The 22313-nt window shown below is 41.2% G+C and overlaps 1 protein-coding gene across 2 annotated transcripts; it reads left to right on the top strand.

Moving 5' to 3' along the window:
- Positions 1–830: 830 nt before the first annotated feature.
- On the top strand, positions 831–20448 carry per3 (period circadian clock 3). 2 transcript variants are annotated; one of them, XM_042405564.1, is made up of 22 exons: positions 831–990; positions 7064–7486; positions 8519–8676; positions 10400–10515; positions 11609–11807; positions 13220–13271; positions 13712–13860; positions 14095–14173; positions 14271–14377; positions 14603–14759; positions 14924–15032; positions 15357–15485; positions 15685–15793; positions 15899–16010; positions 16132–16271; positions 16375–16563; positions 16778–17026; positions 17147–18015; positions 18109–18295; positions 18386–18572; positions 19488–19638; positions 19725–20448. In XM_042405564.1, the coding sequence occupies exons 2-22, from the start codon at positions 7203–7205 to the stop codon at positions 19845–19847; spliced, it is 3855 nt and encodes a 1284-aa protein (XP_042261498.1). In that variant the 5' UTR covers positions 831–990; positions 7064–7202; the 3' UTR covers positions 19848–20448. The 2 variants fall into 2 exon arrangements, with proteins under 2 accessions (XP_042261498.1, XP_042261504.1); XM_042405570.1 differs by having other exon boundaries at positions 16393–16563.
- The last annotated feature ends 1865 nt before the right edge of the window (positions 20449–22313 follow it).

A 22313-nucleotide genomic window follows, 5' to 3' on the forward strand; every position in this document is an offset into this window, starting at 1 on the left:
TGTTAGTAATTAGTTTGCGGTTACTTGGTTGAGCAGGTATTAATGTAGGAATGTTTACAGTATAAGCACAAGATAAACTGAAATAATAAAGATTAAAACTAGACTTTTAATGTATGGCCCCTCCACAAGATGGGGCTTCAAGATTATGTAATAACCACTTAAAACAAACAGTGGACATTACCACAGAGAACCTGGAGCCCTAGGGTAGTTCACTTCTTTGCCCAATTAGTAACCCAGCCTTTCTTACACTTTACTACATTTCAAATACATGATAGACATCTTGTTACGTGTTATAAGATAGAATTGGTCTTGGAGGAGTGTGAAGATTCAAAGGACAAGACATCTTGTATAAAAAAAAACATTATTTGAGTTCAAATTCAAGGTTGTTTGACATACATACTGTAAAAAATCATCAAGACAAAATATAAAAAGATATAGGTGCATGAAGACCTGTGTGTTGTTCATACTGGTGATCTTGGACCTAATTCAACAATACTATTTATTTAATGTCAGAACAATTACAAAAATTAAGAAAAAAAAATCACAAAATAACTTGTGAACTGCATCGGCTGGGTCGTACAGCGACTCTGTTCATTCATTCAGTTGTAGAAAGGAGGATGCAGCGGTTATTGAGTAGGTGCTTGTGCAGGCTTCATCGGGCTTGTTGTCTTTCTGTTGTGTAACATGTACATCCACGTGAATCGCCTGTGCGCCATTGACAGATTGCTGCCACAGTCACGCCCACTGCAGACTGCTGACCAATCACACGACAGATGCAAAATTCGCCTGTCCAATCACCGCGTAGCGGGCGGAGCTCTGCTGCACCGGCCTCACGTTGCACAAATGTGTCAAGCGCTCAGGAGTAGATGACGATTCAGCTACGTGACTGGGACATCATTAAAAAATATATACCTTTAGTGCGGCCTGGCGAGCAACTTAATGTAATTTAATTCGGGGCATTGAAGCTGAGACACACGTGGAATCGAAAAGGTAAATATTTCATCCGCAGACCAAAGATTTGATGTGTCGTTAGCGATTTGGCTAACTAGCTAAGCTAGCTAACAACCTCGCCCTCAGTAGCAACCACATAGAACAGCGCTTGTAAACAAATGAAATTTAATCGCGATATTCCGTTGTGAGTGATTATTGTGTCGTTTTAGCTAACGTTATATTTCCAAACAGTGAACTGTGTTGTGGCTGTATGCAGTTGACAGTCGTGTGTATTGCTGACATGTAAGCTGAATAACATGTCTGCCATAAGTCAAGGAGCTGTAGCGTTAGCCAGCGAGTGACGCTGGGCTGTGCGACTTATTAAACACTTGTAAGTTAGCTGTTGTTGATCCGACACGCTTACGGTGCCTGAATAACAAGTACATTTTGATGTTAACTAGTAACGTTACGCTATCTAACAAGCTATCAGTTAACGTTATCCAGTAATATTAGAAGAGAAAGCTTATAAATCCACTTGTGGACTTGCAGGCGTGTCATAATTGACAATAAATGCAAATGGCTACATTTAGTATTTACATTGTAATGTGTCACAAAATTTAATTTGCTGCTTGCCAGTTGTGGTAATATACACAATAATCTCATTACTGAATAATGAATGGAGGTTGTGGTTTAGTTTGCGTTGCAGTAGTAGTAGTCGCTCCTCTTCAAGTGCAAGGTGGACTATGGTTACTGAGGTTGTTGAGGTGAGTGGGTTCATGTGGGGAGGGGGCAGTCAACTGTCAAATTAGTGTCACGTTTGTTATGAGTAGGAACGGGTTGTGTGTTGTTGTTTTTGAAATCTGAAAAGGTTTTCTGTTTCCAGTGGATGAAAGCACATAAAACAGGTGTTAGTGTTTACTTTAAATGTATTAGTTAGTTTATCTGTGTATGTTTAATTGTATTAATTGTAGTTATGAAGTCAGTTTTTTTAGGTGACCTATTTAAAGGTGAACTTAGAAGCTACTCACACTACAACTGGCTGTATTGACCTCAACACCATAAATATTTAACTTGTCGTCAGAGGTCACTCAGTACAGTGGCACCTAAAACCTCTCATATTAGTTGACCTTAGATAGATAGATAGATAGATAGATAGATAGATATACTTTATTGATCCCCAAAGGGGAAACTACAGTAGTCACCACATGCCAGCACATACAACAGAAGGAAAAAACCATAACCTTAAGGTGTAGATAGACCACATTACATATTGCCAATCTGTGAGTGTCATTTTATAATATTGGTGATTTCATAACCAAATGTTGTGGGCTTTGGGATGTTTATCCTGTCAGACTTTTACTTCCTTAACTGCAGGAATTTTGTGTATATTGTATTAGTGTTGTGTATATATGCAAGTATCGCTCAACAGGCTTTCATTCCACTGCAGACTGTTCAAATCATGAGACTTGACAGTTTCTGAGAAGCTCTTTGAGATAACAGGATAAGTCCTCTAATGACTCACTCTTTCGGTTGTTGCATACATGTACAATTTAAAGCTGACAGGATCAAAGAGAAAACATTAAGTGAAAAAACTGAGGACATTCAGCAGATTCATTCATTTGACTTGAGCACAAACACTACATGGTTGTTGTTTGACCCCACACACACTTAGGGCTTCTATTTGCCAGAAGGCTAGTTGCCAAAATAGGACATTTCTGATCCAATAAAGAAATGTTGTCATTAGATTTTGGTATCGACGACATATTTTGTGTCGGCCCCACATTTGATAAGACAAACTGGCCTTAAATGCAGCAGAGGGTGTTGTGTATTCCTGTTTGGCCTGCAGTGTTATAGTTTACCACAAGCCAAGTAGAGTATGGTGATAATGCAGTATTTGTTATAATGCAGCTTTCAGAGGTATTGTATATTGATTTGTCAAATTATCACATCATTATTAGATACATTTATGCCGTCCAAATGAATGAGGAAGCTGTAATGAAAAACAAAATGATTTATGGAAGTCGTGGTTTGGTCTCTGGTAATATTATACATAACAGTGGAACACCATTTATGACTTTGAAACCAAGTTTGCTTAGTTAAGGTAGTTGATGTTGTATACAATTGCCATACTGTGATGTGGATCAATACTGGAAAATATTCTTATTTATATCATTTTTGGCCGCATTGCCCATCCCTAAAGCCAAGTAAAGCCAACTCCGTCACATCTGTAACCTCAGAAAGTCCATCTATGTTCACTTACAGGCAGGATAAAGTGCAGTCCTGCTCTGTCAAACTTTTCCTTCTTATTCTTGTTAAAAGTTCCATTCAGTTATGTAATTTTTATTTTGGTTATATAAATTGCATTCACATGAAATTCAACAGTTTAACTATTTAACTTAAAAATAAGCAAATTTAGTGTCAGAAAACATTAATAATAGTAAGATGTTCTTATTTGCATGTGATAGTCCTTGTATTAAATGACCTGTCAATCAGTTTGGGAGTGATAGCATGGGCCAATCACCATTTGTAGTGCTGCACGTAACCTTTTGTTTACATTTGGATCACAATGTGCTTTGAACAAGAATTCAAACTGGCTCCTTTCTCCTCTGAGAAGGTGGGGAAGGGGGTGAAGGGGGAGTGCAAAGTACTAACCAGGCTCAGCACCCTCACCTTTGTGTGGCCTTACCAGGTCTGTTTGTGTGTGTCATTAAGGAAAGGACAGGACATCACATCTACACCACAGTGATCATGAGTTTGTGTCTGTGCATTTTGCTCACACGATACAGGTATAATTGAGCAAGCTGGTTATGTAATCCTGCAGTGTCGACCTGATAAACGGTGCAGGATATTTTCACTGGCTTCTGTTTGTGCCTCTCAGTATGTCTCCCTCTATCTTTCCCTCTTTCTCTGTGTCTCACTCATCTTGTCTCACTGCTGTGTGTTAAGTAGCTGTGTGTAGCCGCAGTTTGTTTTTTTAATAACTGATATTAAGATGACTGAGCGGCAGCTAACTTGGAGAACAGTTTCTTACGATAATTATTATTATGTGATTGGAGGTCTATTATGACTGGAGTTTGGCAGACTTGTGCTTGGTCTTGGCAGTATTGATGGATGAAATGTACCCATACATGTAAATTGTAGATGATGGGAGTGAGTCAGAAAGCAGTGAGTCAGTGTGATGGTCAGATAGTCCAATAAATTATGTAACAAGCCAGACTGTGTTTGTTCACATGCACCGTGCAAAACATTCTATTTGTTTATATTTGGCAATAATGTACTTACTATAGTGTCACAAGAAGACAACAAGAAATCCTTTTTTTATGTCTGTGCAACTTTTGCACGTTTGGCACATGTTATAGGTATTTGAATTTGGCCTTTTCTCCTGTCTTAATAGATTTTTTCACAGCATTACTAACATTAAGTGTCCCAGTAAGTCATGTCAATAAGTCAGCAAACACAATACCAGGACATTGAAATCGGTTCACCCAAATTAAATACATTAAACATTAAAGTAATTTAAGTTATTAATTATACCTGTATCAAAATGTTTACTATTAAAAGAATTTCCTTACAATCTGTCAAACTTTATTCTATACTTGTGAATTGTGTTAAGACAACCTCCAAAAGACCTTATAAAAGAGAAAAAAAATAAGTAGAACATCTTTAGGAAGACGATTTTTTGGCTCTTTGTAAAGATAAAGTGGCAGTAACAATTGTAAATCACAGTTTGTTTGATGTCTGCAAAAACTTTGTACCATAAACTTATTACATAATATACACAGTGAGTGTGTAGTGTGGAATTGTGAAACAGCACGTGTCTGTCACATCATAAAACACAGGAAACACTATTAGCAGAACAAATTTAGAAGTATACATTCATTGGTGTTTGAGTTAAGCAAGCTGCTGCTTTATCTCAACAATTTAGGGTCTTTATTTTAAACCGCTTTTAAGCCCATGTACAACACTAAATCTTAACATGATGATCAATGAGATATATATCATCATATTTTACAGTCTCAGCACAAAACAAGCATGATATGTCTTAGGGGTGGGAATCTTTGGGAATCTCACCATTCAATTCTATTTCAATTCTTGGATGTCCAATTCAGAATCAATAATCAATTCAAAACCGATTCTCAAATGGAATGAATAGAAAAGGGGGCTCTATTTTCAGTCTCTTGCTCCGTTATACTGTGTGCTAAACCATTCACTGGTCCTTAGTCCACTTAAATACAAAATGAAACATAACTGGCAATTAAGATAAATTGTCCACAGCCTTTTTATTTTAAAAAGTTAATGAATTAATTAATTATTAATTTGAAAACATCTTACAGTCTCCTTACTGTATGAGAATAATAAAATGAGGGGGAGGTGGAGTGCTCTGCTGTGTTGTTATTAACATCATGTCTCCAGCAGTGGAGAGCAGCCTCTCTGCTGCACTGTTAGCTTCGGGGAAAGACATTTCTGTCCAACACACTGAACAGCTGCAGGGTTTTTGAGGTGAAACAGACTGAGCACTGAGTGATTGTCTTCACCTCAGAGTTGGTTTAAGTTATTTAAGTGCTGCACTTTGTGTTGGCCAGACAGCCTTGTTTATTACTGCTGATCGCTGCTCTGCTTCACTAACATTAGTCTCTGATGACGGCATAGAAAGTTCACAATATACTTCATGTTCGACTTGCAAAGGTAATTATTTGTCATTAAATTAAAAAATGCTTGCCACTGCCTTTTTTTGTTCCATCAACATCACACTATCTATCTACTAAAGGAAGGAATCTCTGTTTATATGTCTGTGTCTATGTCCTTCACATATTTTTTTAACCGTTCATCAGATCGACTCCACACTTGGCAGGTGTATGGCCAGGGAACAAAGGGAGTGCTGTGTTGAATTTGGTGCAATTTGGACACATGATACGTTTAATATTAATACATTTTGAATAAACCAGTGCTCAATGAGCCGCTCCGCTCTGTACAGGGGCAGGGTGGAGCTTCTGACTCCTGCATGTCAGGGAGAGACCAGAGATGAGACGTGACACAAAGACAGAGAGAAAGCGTAGGGTTAGCAGATCAGCCACAAGTGTCTACATAGGAGGCGTTCAGGTACATTGTTGAGGGTAGGTCACCCGCCTTTTGGTAGCGCTCAGAGCCCAATACACATTGACTAGTTATATGCGTAAAATGGAGCAAATACTTCCATGGGCAGTACCAGTTTGTCTCATATGTTCTGAGACCATGGCGAAGCACCACTCTAGACAAAGCAGAAATCTTTTAGGGCAAACATAGTGTGAGTAGCACATTTAGCTGATCAGCAGCAGCAGCAGCACGCGAACCATTGTGTCTACATAGGAGGCGTTTAGGTTGAGCGTAGGTCACCCGTGTTTTGGAAGCGCTCAGAGCCCAATACACAATGACTGTAGTTACGTGCAAAAAACGAAGGACGTAATTTCCACAGCCAGTTCAAAACCATTTTGTCTCATATGTTCTGAGACCGTGGTGGTTGTGAAGCCTCATTACAGATAAAGCACAAATCTTTGGAGCAAACATATCTATTCAAATCTGAACTGATGGCACAGAAAATAGGAACGATCTAAGAACCCAATATGATTGATCCACTTTATTTTAGGATGCACATTATTTTATTGTTAAATGCAGCTAGTAACTGTATTAATTTTACTATGCGTTGAAGTACTGGCTGGAGACCAAGCAATCAACCTATTCCAAACAGGTATGTTTTGAACGTTCACAGCACTAGTTAACTAAAATTTAGAAAATCAATTTTTGACATTTGTGAATTGATGCAAATTCGTCCGCATCTATGAATCAATTTTTTCCCCTCACCCCTAATGTGTCTGTAGGGGTTTGAGCAGGTTGTTCAGGAGGTATGGTGACTTGATGAGTACCTCTTTAGGTGCGAACCACCACCCTCACATTTTAAACTGGACAGTGCTATAACTACATGATCTGTGGATCACATTTTCACAGGCATAGGGCTCCCACAGCCAAGAAAGTATCTAAGAAATTATCTGGCTGGTCACCAGCAACTACTAGTTCTTCTCTGCTCTTAATCCAGCTGTACAAATTTAATTCTGATACTGTTTCTTATGATGTCTTCTTGTTTTCTTGTATTTTACAGTGCTTAAGGCAGACCCTTACATCCAACATTCAACACTGATTGAATGAAAACTAATTTACCATCGCCACATGGAACCCATTCCCCTTGTTGATCATATGAAGACCCTTACCGACTACTGTAATTGGACAAATTGCTATTGATGTGTGACCAAAGTGCAGAGATGCCAGGAGGGGACAGCAGTCCAGATGGGGAGGAGCCTGCGTTACCGTCAGCCACAGAAGGTGGAGGGGAGGAGAGGACGTCATCAGGGCAGCAGGACAGAGGGGCGCAGTCTGAGCGCCTTGGGGGAGAGGAGAGTGGAGGTTCAGGTGGAGAGGTGGGGCAGGAAGATGAGGAGATGACGAGCGGATCACATGACCTCTCCTCCTCAGCCAATCATAGCCCTGGCAGCGCCATAGGATCCACCTCAGTCTCCACCAAGAGGTATTTGCCCTTCTATTCTCTTGATTCCACATGCACTGACTTCTTGACCTACGTTGTTGTCATGTCCTATCACAGCATACCATGGCACTTACTTTGCATGTGTACAGGGTTATAATATTATACTATAATTGTACTTTAATTGTACTTGTAATTGCTGAGGTCTCGGGAAAGTGAAAGCGATTGGGGAAAAAATAGGTCCAGTAGAACAAGACATATGAGCACTCAAGTTTAATCAGATTGGCTACCACTTTGGAGGTAAAACTGAAAGTGAGTGAACCTGTAATGTTGCTCATTGCGCAAGAAATTCCACATAGCAACTGCACGTATGGTAGGTCAAAGGTGAACCAGGAAAGTCAGGCTGTAAACTGTAATATATATTTACAATAGAATGATCTCAGCATTTATATTGTTGAGTACAATTTAATCATAACCACTAGAACCAATGACCAGAGGTATGAAAAATGTTGTATTAAACTGCAAGTTTCCATTAACATTGTCTGATGTTTAAGTTCAGACTGTTGAGGTTATTGTGGGAAACTCCAAAATCCAAGACTCAAAATCTGTCTGCCTTAACTGCAACCTTTTTTAATGCAAATTTACAATCCATGTTTGCTTGGGGCTTGATTTTTTTTTTTTTTGACATCATTGCCCATAATTGTGATTCTTTTCAGCAGCCATAAAAGTATCCTCGAACATGGCAAGGAAGAGTTTTCAAAAACAGTCTTGCCAACCGCTGTACCATATAATGACTCCAACAATGACAAAACTAGTAACAATAAAATAAAGCAGACTAAAAGTTTACTGTGAGATCCGGATCAAGTAGGTAAGGCATGCACTGAAACAATTGTATGGTTTGCTTTGAAAATTATCTGTAGAAATATAAAGTATACACCATGTGTGTTATATATGATATACAAAAAAACAATGAAAACTACTGGTATGCTCTCAGGTTTTAACAGGCACCAAATCTACTGCATCATTCTGACCTGAATATCTTAACTTTTATGGCTTCTGTGACTGTGTGTGTAACAGTGAGCATGCAGATGGTGGAAAAGAGCAGGCCCACAGAGAGGTGATGACCACAGTGGCTGAGATGAAGAAGAGGCTTCCATCAGACAAACGCAGCCGCAGCAAAGCGAGCACTGTGGAGGCCTTACATTATGCACTCAACTGCGTCAAGCAAGTGCAAGGTAATGTGGCAAAATGCACAGACTGATGAACCCATGTTTTTCTAATTGAAACAGTTTTTTTCTTTCACATGAAGAATAGTGTCAGTGACAGCAGCATTTTTCTCTAAACTATCCTGATACATGGTACTGCTCGAAAGTTTGTGAACCCTTTAGAATTTGCTCTATTTTGCATAAATATGACCTAAAATGTGATCAGATTTCCATACAAGTCCTAAAATTAGATAAAGAGACATCAATTAAACAAATGAGACAAAAACCTTACAATTGTTTGTTTATTTATTGAAGAAAATGATCCAATGTTACATATTTGTAATGGCAAATGTTTGTGAACCTCTAGTATTATTAATTTATTTGAAGGGGAAATTAGAGGCAGGTGTTTTAATCATTGGGATGACAATCAAGTGTGAGTCTGGGAGGCCCTGCCTTATTTAAAGAAGAGAAATCTGGGTCTTCACTATCAAAGTCTGAGCCTCACAGCACAGGTTTGTGAAAGTGTGTCATGACTCAAACAAAGGAGAGTTGCCAATACTCACCAGGCTGGAAAGGGTTTCAAAACCATTTTTAGAGTTTGGACTCCACCAGTCAACTGTTAGGCAGATCATATACAAATGGAAGACATCCAACACTGTTGTTACTCTCCCCAGGAGGGGTCGAATAACAAAGATCACACCAAGAGCAGGCATGTAATACTCTGGGAGGCCACAAGGGACCCCAGGGTAACGGGAAACTAAAGGCCTCTCTTTCAGTGGCTACAGTCGATGTTCATGAGTCTACCATCAGGAGATCAGTAAACATCAATGGTGTACATGGCAGAGTTGCAAGGAGAAAGCCACTTCTCTCTAAAAAGAACATTGCTGCCATCTAAGGTTCACTCAAGACCACATGGATAAGCCAGAAGGCGGATGGATGAGACTAAAATCGAATGAGAAGCGTTATGTTTGGCGATGAGCAAAACTGCATTTCAGCATAAGAACCTTTTTCCCATCTGTGAAACATAGTGGTGGTAGTATCATGGTTTGGGCTGCTTCGCTGCCTCTGGACCAGGGCGGCTTGCAATCATTGATGGAGTTATGAGTTCTGAGTTGTACCAGTAAATTCTATAGGAAAATGCAAAGTATCCGTCAGTGAACTGAAGGTCATCAGAAAGTGGGTCATGCAGTAAGACAACCACCTTAAACACACAAGTCACTCTGCCAAAAAATGGTTAGAGCAGAAGGAAGTTAATGTTTTGGAAAGGCTCAGTCAAAGTCCGGACCTTAATCCTATAGAGATGCTGTGGAAGGACCTGAAGCATGTAGTTCATGTTGAGAAGCCCGCCAACATCCCTGAGTTGAGACTGTTCTGTAAGGAGGAATGGGCTGAAATTCCTCCAAGCCGATGTGCAGGGCTGATAAAAATTTACTGGAAACGTTTGGTTATGAAGTTATTGCTGCAAAAGGGGGTCACACCAGTTACTGAAAGCAAGGGTTTGCATACTGTTGCCTCACACAAATATGTAAGATAATTTTCCTCAATAAATAAATGAATAAGTTTAATGTTTCTGTCACATTTGTTTAATTGGGTTCCCTTTATCTAGTTTTACGGCTTGTGTAAAAATCTGATCACATTTTAGGTCATATTTACGCAAAAATACAGAAAATTCTAAAGGGTTCACAAACTTTCAAGTAGCACTGTATACAGTGTCGTTACAAAGCAGCATGTGTGTTTGTGTTGTCCTCTGTAGCCAATAGTGAGTACTACAAACTGCTGATGAAAAACCAGGATGAGAGGAGAGACGCCACTGTTTGCACCCTGGAAGAGTTGGAGAGAGTCATCTCTGAACACACCCTTAAAAACACGGTATACAGACACACACACACACACACACACACACACACACACACACACACACACACACACACACACAAACACACACTTAAAGGTAGAGTCAGTTTTTCTGGAGAAAGATTGTTCAATACGCTTTTTGTCAAACTCAGCGAATACCTCATCATGGTCCAGGTCCGTCAGTTCTGTGTATGCACTGAAAAAAGGCTGAAAACGGCCCTGGCTCTGTAAATGGGGAAACAAAAACAATGGCTCAGACCGAGCCACACAACACTATTTCAGCCAGTCAGCAGGGGGCGCTCGTGCACAGGACAGGGGGAAGTCATCAGAGTAGCTGTCTGTGTGAGGACATGACAGTCTCCCCGTCGAATAGTGGGGGAGGGCTGGTGAACTGGAGAGAGAGAGGGGCCGTGGCCAATTCACATAGAAAGTGTTTTCTCATGGAACAGATACGCTTTCGTTTTTGTATCAATCCACACTGAATATGAGACAGTCTCATGGAGAACCCCCACGTTTTTTTACGCTCTGAGCTTGTTTCTGTCATGTTTAGTCTGAGCATGCAGCTCTTTAAATCCCACAAATATCGTGCTGTATATGTGTTTTCAACTTATTAACTGTATCAATGAATCAATAAATATAAGAGGTTCAGAAGGAGCACGAAGGGAGGGGTGTATTAGTTTGGGTGTTTAGTTCAAATATCAACAATCCTTCTCCAGAATGACTGACTCTACCTTTAAACAACACTACACACAGGAACTGATGTTATTGTGACTTTATTGTCCGAAAATTACCACATACTCTAGTTATGACAAGACATTACTTGCATAATTATAGAGGATTATTTGTGAGCTGCTCTTATATAATATTTTGCTGCTGATTTGAGTCTCCTTTCACAGTTGTAGACAGTCTCAAAAAAGCCTTGCAGCATTTAGAACAAACACTTGCATACATGCATGCACATGTACAGTACCTTAACTTACCTCACGCCTGGGCGGATGTGTGAGTGTATGTGTGTTTACTGCCTTTGTGTGTGTCTGTGACTTGGCTTGCTTGTGTGCGTGTGTCTTTCTTCGTGTGCGTGCGTACGTCTCTCTGTATCTGTGTGTAGGACTCCTTCGTGGTGGTTTTCGCGCTGTCGAGCGGCCGTGTGCTGTATGCGTCGGAGCAGGCTCCCAGTATCCTGTGCTGCAAGAGGAAGTTCCTGGAGTCGGCCAAGTTTGTGGAGCTGCTCTTCCACCAAGATGTTAATGTCTTCTACTCACACACAGCGCAGCCGCATCTGCCACCCTGGAGCAACTCACACACAGGTGTGTTTGTACCACATGTCTTACATTCTGGATAGGTTTTTATTTTTGTAGGTTAAGGTCAAGAATGAACTTTCAAGCTCAGTTTGTTATGTAGTTTTTATTTCAATTAGATTCATTTCATGTTGGATAATTTTAGATTTTCTTTTAGTTTTCCTCTTAATTACAATCTTAAGTTTGTATTAGTGGTCCCTGCGACACTACTCAAAACACATTCTTTATTTAATACCATAAATACTAACAAAACACAAGCAACTACTAACAGACTGACTCTAAAAATATTTTACCATTTTTTTACCTTTTACTACAAAAACAAATGAATGACAAAAAAAAAATGAAGTTCAGTTTTAGATTTTTTTTCATTTTATATTTAAATATACACTGTTGGTCAAAAGATTTAGAACACAATTTTTTCCAGTTTTTATTTAAATGTACATAGTTAATGTCTCAATATACAGTGAAATTAAAGCACTGAACACATAAACAATTGGAGATAAAACAAAAATCATGCGTCTTTTGTTAAACAAAATTTAAACAAGATTTTAACTCATCAAATAAGCCACCTTTTGCAGATAGAACAGCCAAACATATATTCTCTCTACAATGGAAATGAAATATTGTTGGGAAAGTTCTTCCCAACGCTGTTACAGAAGTTCCCGCAAATGTGTTGCATTTGCTGTCACCCTTTTGTCCAGTTCCTCCCAAACCAGCTCAATGACTGTACTGGTCATGATTTGAAGCCTTCTGTCTTGTTCTTTTCTTCTAAGGCTGTTCTGACATAGCCTGGAGGTATGTTTTGGGTCATTATCTTGATGTACGATGAACCCCTGACCAACTAGGCGTTGACCAGAGGGTATTGAATGGCTCTGCAGTCCAGGGTGCCAGTCACTCTGTGCAAGTCACCAACTCTGGATCCAGAAAAAAAGCCCCACACCATCGCGCTTCCTCATCCATGCTTTTGTACAAACAGGGTGTAAGTAATCAACAAAAGTTGGGGCACCTGTAGGAATTGTTTGCCTCAACTTTCAAGGCCATTGCTGCAGATAAGCTTAGAGTTTTAACCCCTTACTTGATCCCTGAAAAAAGGCCTTTTGCACAACTGAAATGTACATTATTTTCAGTTTTTGGCAACCTAAACTTTTTTTTTAACCTCTGGCAATTTACTGCTTACTTTTGTACCATTAAATACCATTAAAGGGCATTCACTAGACTTGAACTGCTTAAATTTCAATAAAAACTGGAAAAATGGGGGTGTTTTAAAACTTTACTGGTAGTGATTATTTGACTTTCGACAGTGTTTTTTAATAAATATTTTTTGTTTAACTTTGAGATGGTTTGTACCAGAGTGGACGTCTTTGTGAGTTATAAAGGGGAGATAAATAATTCAATATTTTTTCTGTTCTTTGTCTCTGCAGCTGGCGTTTTGTTTGACTGTGCCCAGGTCAAGTCTTTCTTCTGCAGAATCAGGTCAGTATTTGTTCAGTATCTTAATTCCACTGGGGAACATTCCTATACAAGGCCTCCCATAAATCTGTGGTTTCTCAATAGTAAAGTCTTTCTGGGAAAATGAGGTTTGCACGGAAAATATGAATTCCACAGATTCTTGCAGAAAATGATCAGAAACTACCCACAATTACCAGTTTTTACCAATAGGTTTCAGTTAAACACATGAAGGCCACTTTTCAAATCCCAGGTTGCATCCTGACCACCATATGGGACTTATTGAGCCATACAGTTAAAGATAGAACAAATTAGCATGCATTGGTAGATTAAACATGTACATATGGCTGTCGTCAGCATGTGTTTCCAGTTTGATATCATTTACCAGAGTTTGATATTAAGTGAGTAATATGGCTTATTTCGACTTCATCACTGTGGAAATTTAAATTTGAGTGAATGTGTTTTAGGGGCGGGAAGGACCGCGAGGGTGAGATGCGTTATAACCCGTTTCGGATCACACCCTACCTGCTGAAGGTGCAGGGAACAGGAAGCAGTGGTGAGGAGGAGGAGCCGTGTTGCCTGGCGCTTGCTGAACGCATCATCTCCGGATATGAGGGTACTATTATTATTATTATTATTATTGTTATTATTATCATTATTGTTTTAAGCACCACAAACTGTACACAGTCTTGCCCAGTGAATAGTTAACAACAAACTGTTTATTGACTTTCGTATTTGTATTTGTTTGCCCATTTCTAATAGATCTAATTTCATGCAGTTATCAGCATGTAGAGATATTCCTTACTTAGCATATAACAAAGATCTCAGTGACAATTATTCACTCGTACAGCACCTCGGATTCCCATGGACAAGCGCATCTTCACCACCACACACTCCCCTGGCTGTGTGTTCCTGGAAGTGGATGACAGGTCAATACACACTCTCAGATGTGCACAATCAGAGCTCATGTTGAGCTATAAAATGGCAGTGTGTTGATTAAGCTAATTTCATGGTAACTACCCATAGGGCTGTGCCATTGCTAGGATACCTTCCTCAAGATCTGATTGGCACGTCGTTGCTGACTTGTATTCACCCAGAGGACCGCCCCCTCATGCTGTCTATGCACCGGAAAGGTGAGCGTTAAAGGAGGTTGCAGTTAAAAGGGTTTTTTTTTTTTTTGATTAGTGAATTTCTAACCATGTGTATAGATCCTATTAGGATATCGATATATGAATGTGTCTTTGATTTTGACACTGTACACCAATAATCAATTAATTTATTTATGGAAAAATAATCAGTAGATTAACTAGTAACAAAAATTATTTGTTGTTTTTCACTCTTCTTCATGTCATGTGTAGTGTTGAAGTATGCAGGCCAGCCTCCGTTTGAGCACTCGCCGGTGCGTCTGCGCTGTCAAAATGGAGACTACATCACCTTGGACACCAGCTGGTCTAGCTTCATCAACCCTTGGAGCCGCAAGGTGGCCTTCATCATCGGACGACATAAAGTCAGGACGTAAGGACAAACTCACACAAATTCAGGACCATACAAAGATAAAACTAACAATTTATATCCACAAATAAAGTCTCAGCGCTGTCTGTGTGCTCAGGTGGAGGGTTGGATATGTGTATGACATCATAAGAAAGATGACATCACTGTACTGTCTTATTTGTCTCTAGGAGTCCACTGAATGAGGATGTGTTTGCTGCTCGGACTAAGGAGTATTTCCCAGTCACCCATGAAGAAATAAAAGATCTGCAAGCCAAGATCTATAAGCTCTTCCTGCAGGTGGCTATTTTAGTGCTGGAAAAAATTAATGTTGATCATTATTATTATTTTTTTTTTTTTCATTAATTAAGAGAAAAGATCAAATATTTGCAGGTTAAAGCTTCATAAATACCAGTAACTAGCTTGTCTGTTTAATATCATTATGAAAGGAATCTTTTTTTATAGCTCTAGAGCACATACATAACTAGATGTGTCACCCTTAGTAACACAAACACACACACACTGTACAAACACACAAGGATATCTGAAATTATCTTTTTTTTATGTTTGTGTATGTGTCAGAGTTTCTCTAGTAACCTTCACTCTTTTGTCTTTTATCCACAGCCGGTCCATAACAATGGTTCCAGTGGTTACGGGAGTTTGGGAAGCAACGGCTCTCATGAGCATTATATCAGTGTAGCTTCCTCAAGTGACAGTAATGGTAACCTGTGGGAGGACTCACACCGGGAACCGGTGAGACATCAATGATATCACTAGCCAGGAAGCCAATGTTCCTTAACACTACTGCCAAGGTTAATCATGTTGATACATTGTGTGTGTGTGTGTGTGTGTGTGTGTGTGTGTGTGTGTGTGTGTGTGTGTGTGTGTGTGTGTGTGTGTGTGTGTGTGTGTGTGTGTGTGTGTGTGTGTGTGTGTGTGTGTGTGATTGCAGATGACTCTGCACCAAATCTGTGCTGATGTGAACAGTTTCAAGAGTTGGGGTCAGCGGGCATATCGGGAGCCCAGCCACAAAATTGCTCTTCTTGGCAAACCAGCCACAGGTAATGCAACCCAACGCATAGTAAGCACAAAACGTTTTGAAAAATACATACTTTTAAGTTTGCAAATATTTTAATAGTGGCTAAAATGATCCTTTATCCCCCCAGCACGTCAGCCCCCCACAGCCTCAAACCCTGAGATCCGAGATCATGAAGAGGGCAGGAAGCAAACACACATTCCCTCCTACCAGCAGATCAATTGTGTGGACAACATCATCAGGTGTGTGATGGTTGTATCGTCATGATGCTCCTAGATGATTTCAGTGTATTACATGCTAAAGCACCTGTCACACTATTAATTGCATGTCTGGTGTGTGTGTTTGTTCGTTTGTCTATTCCAGATATTTGGAGAGCTGTACAGGTCCAGCCCTTAAACGGAAGAGTGACTCTCATTCCTTGGCCACCTCTTCTTCCTCATCCTCTACCTCAGAAGATGACAAGCCTGCCGGAGCCACCGACACAGCTCAGGCCAGCTCAGATGGTATAAACAGACACACACACACACTCTTCTGTCACCATTTGTTGAAATGGTTGAATTTTGTTATATTTTTTTGCAAAAGCAACTTCAACTGTTCTTTATGTAGTCTCTCCTTTGTGTGCAGTGGTGGTGTTGGACAGTGAGGTGTCAGTGGGCCCTACAGCAGCAGCAGCAGCAGTAGTTGGAGCGCCTCTGACAGACATCACCATGTCCACCAAGGCCATGAGTGTGGTATCTGTCACCAGCCAGTGTTCATACAGCAGCACCATCGTCCATGTCCCCCAGCCTGAATCAGGTATATAAACATAGCCTTTTATCTGTGTGTCAGATCACAAGATTCACTCAGATGCTCTCTTGCAACTCAACTGTAGATCTCACATTTTAATTAACTGCATATGGAAGTTAAAGCTTCATTTAGAAAAGCTTTCAGGAATTTGTAAGCACGGAGTCTTTAAACAGGCATTTAAACTGTCTATTGAATGTGTTTCTTCCTCGATGCTCTCCCACAGAGGCCACGGCACTGGAGGATGCCCCGATGGGCAGTGAGCCCACTGATGCTGCTCCGACACCTGTTCGTACAGCCCTGAGTCCTGCCACAGAAGAGCGAAGGTTTGTAGGTCTCACCAAGGAGGTACTATCAGCTCACACCCAGAAGGAGGAGCAAGAGTATGTGGATCGATTCCGCCATCGCATCCTCCAGAGCCCCTACAGTTCCTATCTGCAGCTGGACAACAGCTCCCATCACTCCCATCACCGAGGTATATATTTAAATGACTAACAGCATGTGTGGATTCAGCAAATGCCTAATATCATTTTTAAGGGATATCTTCACTTGTTCGAACAAAGTTATTCTGCAGCCTATGTCCATTTCACCACAGGTGACCACTTACGTCCAGTGAGCGCTGCTGGGTGGAACCGCTCTCGGAGAGGAAAGCCCAGACACAAGCGGCCCAAACCCCAGGGCTCCTCAGACAGCTATGCCTCCCCGGCTGGCCCGCCTCGCCATGTTCCTGACTCCTCCTGGCCCTCCTCAGAGTCCTCCCAGCCCCAGATGGGTTCGCCCTACAACCAGGCATCCCCACTCCAAGGGCCATTCTTCCCCATGATGGCGACTCAACCTGGCCCACAGCAACCACCCACACCACAGCAGCTGCCTGGAGCCACTCCTGTGGTGCTGCAGCCTCCTGACCAAACCCAGCTCAGCTACAACTTCAACCTCATGCAGTCTACTCAAAACCTGTCAGGCATGCAACCAATCCAGATGGAGCCCATCCAGAATCTGCAGAATATCCAAAACTTCCACAACCTGCAGGCCATGACTTCAGCCCAGAGCGTCAACCCTTACATGGCTCCAGTCATGGCTGTCATCCTGCCCAACTACCCAACTTTCACTCCAGGTTATCCGTCCATTTACCCACCGTCCGCCCCTTCTTTTCTGCCCCAGGCACCCATCACCATGACAGGATTTGCCCCAGGCAGTGTCCCCTTCGCTCAGCCCCAGTTCCAATGCCAGCCTGGCCCCCTTGCTCAGACCTCCCCAGGCCCTCTGCTTTGCTCACCCAGAGCCAGCTCCTCTGTTGGGGAAGAGGAGGAGGCGGCTGAGCCCCGGGCTTTATTCTCCAGCTCTCGCTCGAGTTCTCCACTTCAGCTCAACTTGCTGCAGGAGGAGCTGCCCAAGCCGAGTGAAGGGCAGAGCAGCACCGGGCACAACCATGCTGAGAGCCTCCATGAACAACACACCAACGAGGTGAGTCTGCCATTTACAACCCCTACCAACCCTCCTATTGTTTTCACATTGCACTTGGTTTAATCCTGACTGTTAAACTTTCGCTTCGGTCAGGGTGACGCCCCCAGTGATTCTGGGAACCATGATGCCCAGTCGACAACCAGCGAGCTGCTTGACCTGCTGCTGCAGGAGGATGCCAGGTCTGGGACCGGCTCAAATGCCTCAGGGTCCGGGTCAGGGGAGTCTGGAGGCTCACTGGGATCTGGATCTGGCTCCAATGGAACCTCAACCTCGCACACCGGTAAGAAGGAAAACACTCACCCGACTCAAATCGACTTTGCATTGAATAGGAGGGTGAAGTGACTGACGCAGAGCTCTTCCTGGGTTACAGGCAGCAGCAACAGCAGCAAATACTTTGCCAGCAATGATTCATCAGACACATCACGCAAAGCCCGCAAGAGCCAGGAAGCACCGGCAGAGCACCAACACAGCTTTGACACTCGGGTGGAGAACTCGCTGTGGAGCATGATCCAGCACACGCCTGAACGCGTCATGATGACGTACCAGATCCACACCAGGTACAAACACACAACACTGCTTTGCCCTTTTCATTCCACTCGTCATGAACAAAAAAAGGTCAGTCCTGTCAAAACATTTGTTGGCTAATGCCAGTGATTTGCTTTGGCTTCACTGATTGAAGTCTGGCCAGAAAAGCAACATGCTTCAAAATTTCAACCCACACAGAGCAGTGCAGAATTACTTTCATTCTTTCCTGTCAAATTAATTGTTCCTTCATCCTTGGAACATTGTGATTTGTGCTGGAAAGGAGTGAAAATATCTCACCTAATTGAAATGTTTTGTTTTTCTGGGGAAAAACATACTTTAAAAGCACTCTTTTCACCTTTTGCAAAAGCTGTTCATGGATGATCACCAAACCAAATTGTATATAGTATCATTTGAAATCTATTATTACATTAAAATATTTTATTCCATTTAACGATCTCAAGAAGGATCAGCATGTGTGATTTCAAAAGCTTTCAGCTGAATAACAGCTCTGCTAAAATGTACTCCTTCTCTTTTTCAGTCTCTTGTCAAACTGTTTGAAGGTCTTAAGGTCAAAACTTTTTAAACGTTTGAAGTCAAATCTCTTTGAAGCAGCTGGTTGTGGGATCACAGAAACATTTGCATTAGTTTTTTTAGGCTTGCCATCATTTTCATTACATGTGACATCGTATGACTGCTTGACAGTTGTTTGATGACTCTGCCTCAATGATCCCCATAATCTTCATAAAAAGTCGGCATCATTCCTACTTCTCAATCCTTATGGCCAACTGTTGAGACTGTTTTTTATCATTTTGTGTCTTCATCCCACCTTTTTGAGTGTAGTTTAAAGAAAAATGTCTTATATTTGTAAGATGGTGTTTTTTCTCTGTCGACACCATTCCCACATCTTTTAACTCGTCCTCTTGTATCTGGTCTTTCCTCTCCTCCAGGGACCAGAATGAGGTGCTGGCAGAGGACCGGGAGAAGCTGCGGGTGCTTCAGCCCCTCCAGCCCTGGTTCAGCCAGGAGCAGAAACAGGAGCTGGCTGAGGTTCATCCCTGGATCCAACAGCACACTATCCCACAGGAGATTGACACACAGGTTGGGATCCACACACACACACACACACAAACAAATTCCTCTTCTGCTCAGCTGAAACAAACATGTAACATATTTTTGTCTCTCAGGGTTGTGTGAGCTGCAACTCAAGTGCAGGGGTGGCCCACTCCCCTCACCCTCCGGCCCCCGACAGCTCGTCCCCTCTGGAGAGCCCTCAGCAGGACTCAATGGCACCCGGGGTGGACACTTGAGAGACCTGTAATCCAAAACAACAACCAACCACCCAGCTCACAGCGAAACCAGCCCTGCCAGAAAACCTCGACAACTCCCACCACACATCTCTTCTGACCAATCTGGAGGAGTGGGTCCCTACGCTTTAGTTTAACTTAATTTGTAAAGGTATCAGAGGCTGGACCAGGCCCTGAAGGAACAGAGGAGGCGAGAGACACGGGCATTTTTACTGGCATTTTCTCTCAGTCAGCCTAATGTGACTGCCTTTATCGGACCATGAAAATTATACCTCTCTTCTTATTGTGTTTATAGAGCCTCTGTAGGGGTTAGTTTGTATTTAAGACTGACCACATCCTTTGGCACCACTTGATGCCCAATATAGAAAGAGTGGTCCTATGGTTGCTGCCCCCAGAACATGAGCACTGTGTACACCGGCTGTGACCGGGTGACGAGACAAAGACGGCGCTGGCCCAGTTTGAGTATCAGAACACACAACAGACTCTTTCTTCACTGACATGGAGTGAAGGTTGTACTGTGTGTACCACATCAACTCCTCCAGTGACATTACCATGGTTGACACATGGTAGCTTGTTTTTTTTTTTTTTTTTGGATGGACACTAAGACAAAGACACATATGCTGCTCTGTTTATAATGTTCGGATTCTAATCTTGTAAGTTAATTGTTACTGGAGTGTATTCTCTTATTCCATAGGTTGGTTTTCTCTTGTCCAGAATATCAGTTTTGTATGGTATTTCGACTCATGAACAACAGCAAACATATTGATCATTTCAAATTGAATTTAGAGCTACCACACAAGTCCCATCCTTATTGCTCCTGTAGCGAGCCCTTTCTCTGCCCAGTATCCTGCCTGGTCACCCCCCCCCCAGTACCTGTAGCTGACCTCTAATTGTAAAAACACAGCGTGGCCCCAAATTTCTTCTGATTGTGGGTTTACTTACTGAATGAATTTCCTGTTAGAGTCTGTTGCTGTCTGTATGACTGGCTGTGTGAGTGCGTGTCTGTGTGTAAAAGAGAGACAGAGAGGAATTAACTAAACCGTTGAAATTCTGTGAATGTTGTCGCTCTTTTTCTTGTACTGGATTCAGATTGCAGGTGAGCTTGTGAGTGTGTGTGTGTGTGTGTGTGTGTGTGTGTGTGTGTGTGTTAGTGAGTGCTGATTGATTGAGAGCTGCTTCCTTCGATACAGTTGTCCATCAGCGCAAGACCGACCAGGGTTTTCTACGGTTTTTAGATTGAAAGTATATTACAGTACCATGTATTTTATAGAAAATGTACACAAAACAAAACTTCACGAAAGTGTATAAAAAGCCATTTGTCTTGAATTCAGGGACTGTTTGTGACACAAAGGAATGAATAAATGAACTATGACCTAATGTGTCCTTAAGCGTGATTGTTTAAGTACAATACACAAAAAAATAGGATATAGAGGTACCAGATGTAATTCAGTCAAGTAAACATTAATGGATGATGTACAATTTTTACACCCATCAGTTCTAACAGTAGTTGCAGGCTCAACACAAAAATAATTTTTAAAAAAAGCAAAGATCATCAACAAAGTGTGTACATGCTTTACATCACAACCAGGGAGGTATACCTGAAGACACCAAGGTCATCTCCATATTATTTTTGGATATTTGTCAATTTAAACGACCTGAGGGTGAACTGACTGTGTACAAAAAGTAAGTGGTGAGTTTTTAAAGCTGATTCTGATATTTTGTAGACTCTAAATATGTTTCAACGAATAAAAAAATTAATTAAAAAGTACTTAGAATTTCTCTGGCTGAGTTATTTTCCTGACAGTGTGGAGAAGGCTTTTAAATGAACAAAATGAACATATTAAAGTCTTAGAAGTTTTTTTTTAGAAAGTTTTTGTGACAAGTCAAAAAAAATCTCAATGGGGCAGGGATGCTTTAGGGTATTTGACCTCAACATTTCTGTTATCCTGGCATCCTGGCTCAAAACCTTGTCAGCTTTCTTCTTTCCCACAATGTAGTGTTCCTGCATTATTGATAGAAAATCCTAATTTTTTATGTTAAACTTTTGTTGGATTACCAGGTGGAAAAAATGTGTTTTGAAACTAAAAGCATTTTTCAAAGCAGACTTTTTGACCTGTTAAACACAGGTGCAGCTAACAATATTACTGATTTATGCACTGCAGTACCTTAATTACTGGAATAAAGCCATATATAATAATAATAATAATTGCTCCACCTGTGTGTTTTCTGCAATGGCAAGTCAAAATGATGGCTGTGAAAACATCAATGAAAAAGATTAAATGACATTTAAAGTACAGTTTGGACCAACAATTCCTAAATATGAGAAGCCTGGAGACCACTGAGCTAAAATATTATTACAGTAATAAGTAGTGAATTACACGTACTGTGTAATATTCACATTCAACGTCAGCACAGGTATCTACTCTTAACAATAATGTGGGATAACAAAATTTCCATTAAAAATCTGCA

This window comes from Thunnus maccoyii, chromosome 3 (genome assembly GCF_910596095.1).
Source record: "Thunnus maccoyii chromosome 3, fThuMac1.1, whole genome shotgun sequence".
Classification (NCBI taxonomy): domain Eukaryota; kingdom Metazoa; phylum Chordata; class Actinopteri; order Scombriformes; family Scombridae; genus Thunnus; species Thunnus maccoyii.

Excerpts from the sequence above, each read along its gene's own strand:
- per3 (XM_042405564.1), top strand. The coding sequence starts at position 7,203 with ATGTGTGACCAAAGTGCAGAGATGCCAGGAGGGGACAGCAGTCCAGAT. Across the intron at positions 16,564-16,777 it reads TGTCCCCCAGCCTGAATCAG|AGGCCACGGCACTGGAGGAT; the intron begins GTATATAAACAT and ends GCTCTCCCACAG. Across the intron at positions 19,639-19,724 it reads CACAGGAGATTGACACACAG|GGTTGTGTGAGCTGCAACTC; the intron begins GTTGGGATCCAC and ends TTTGTCTCTCAG.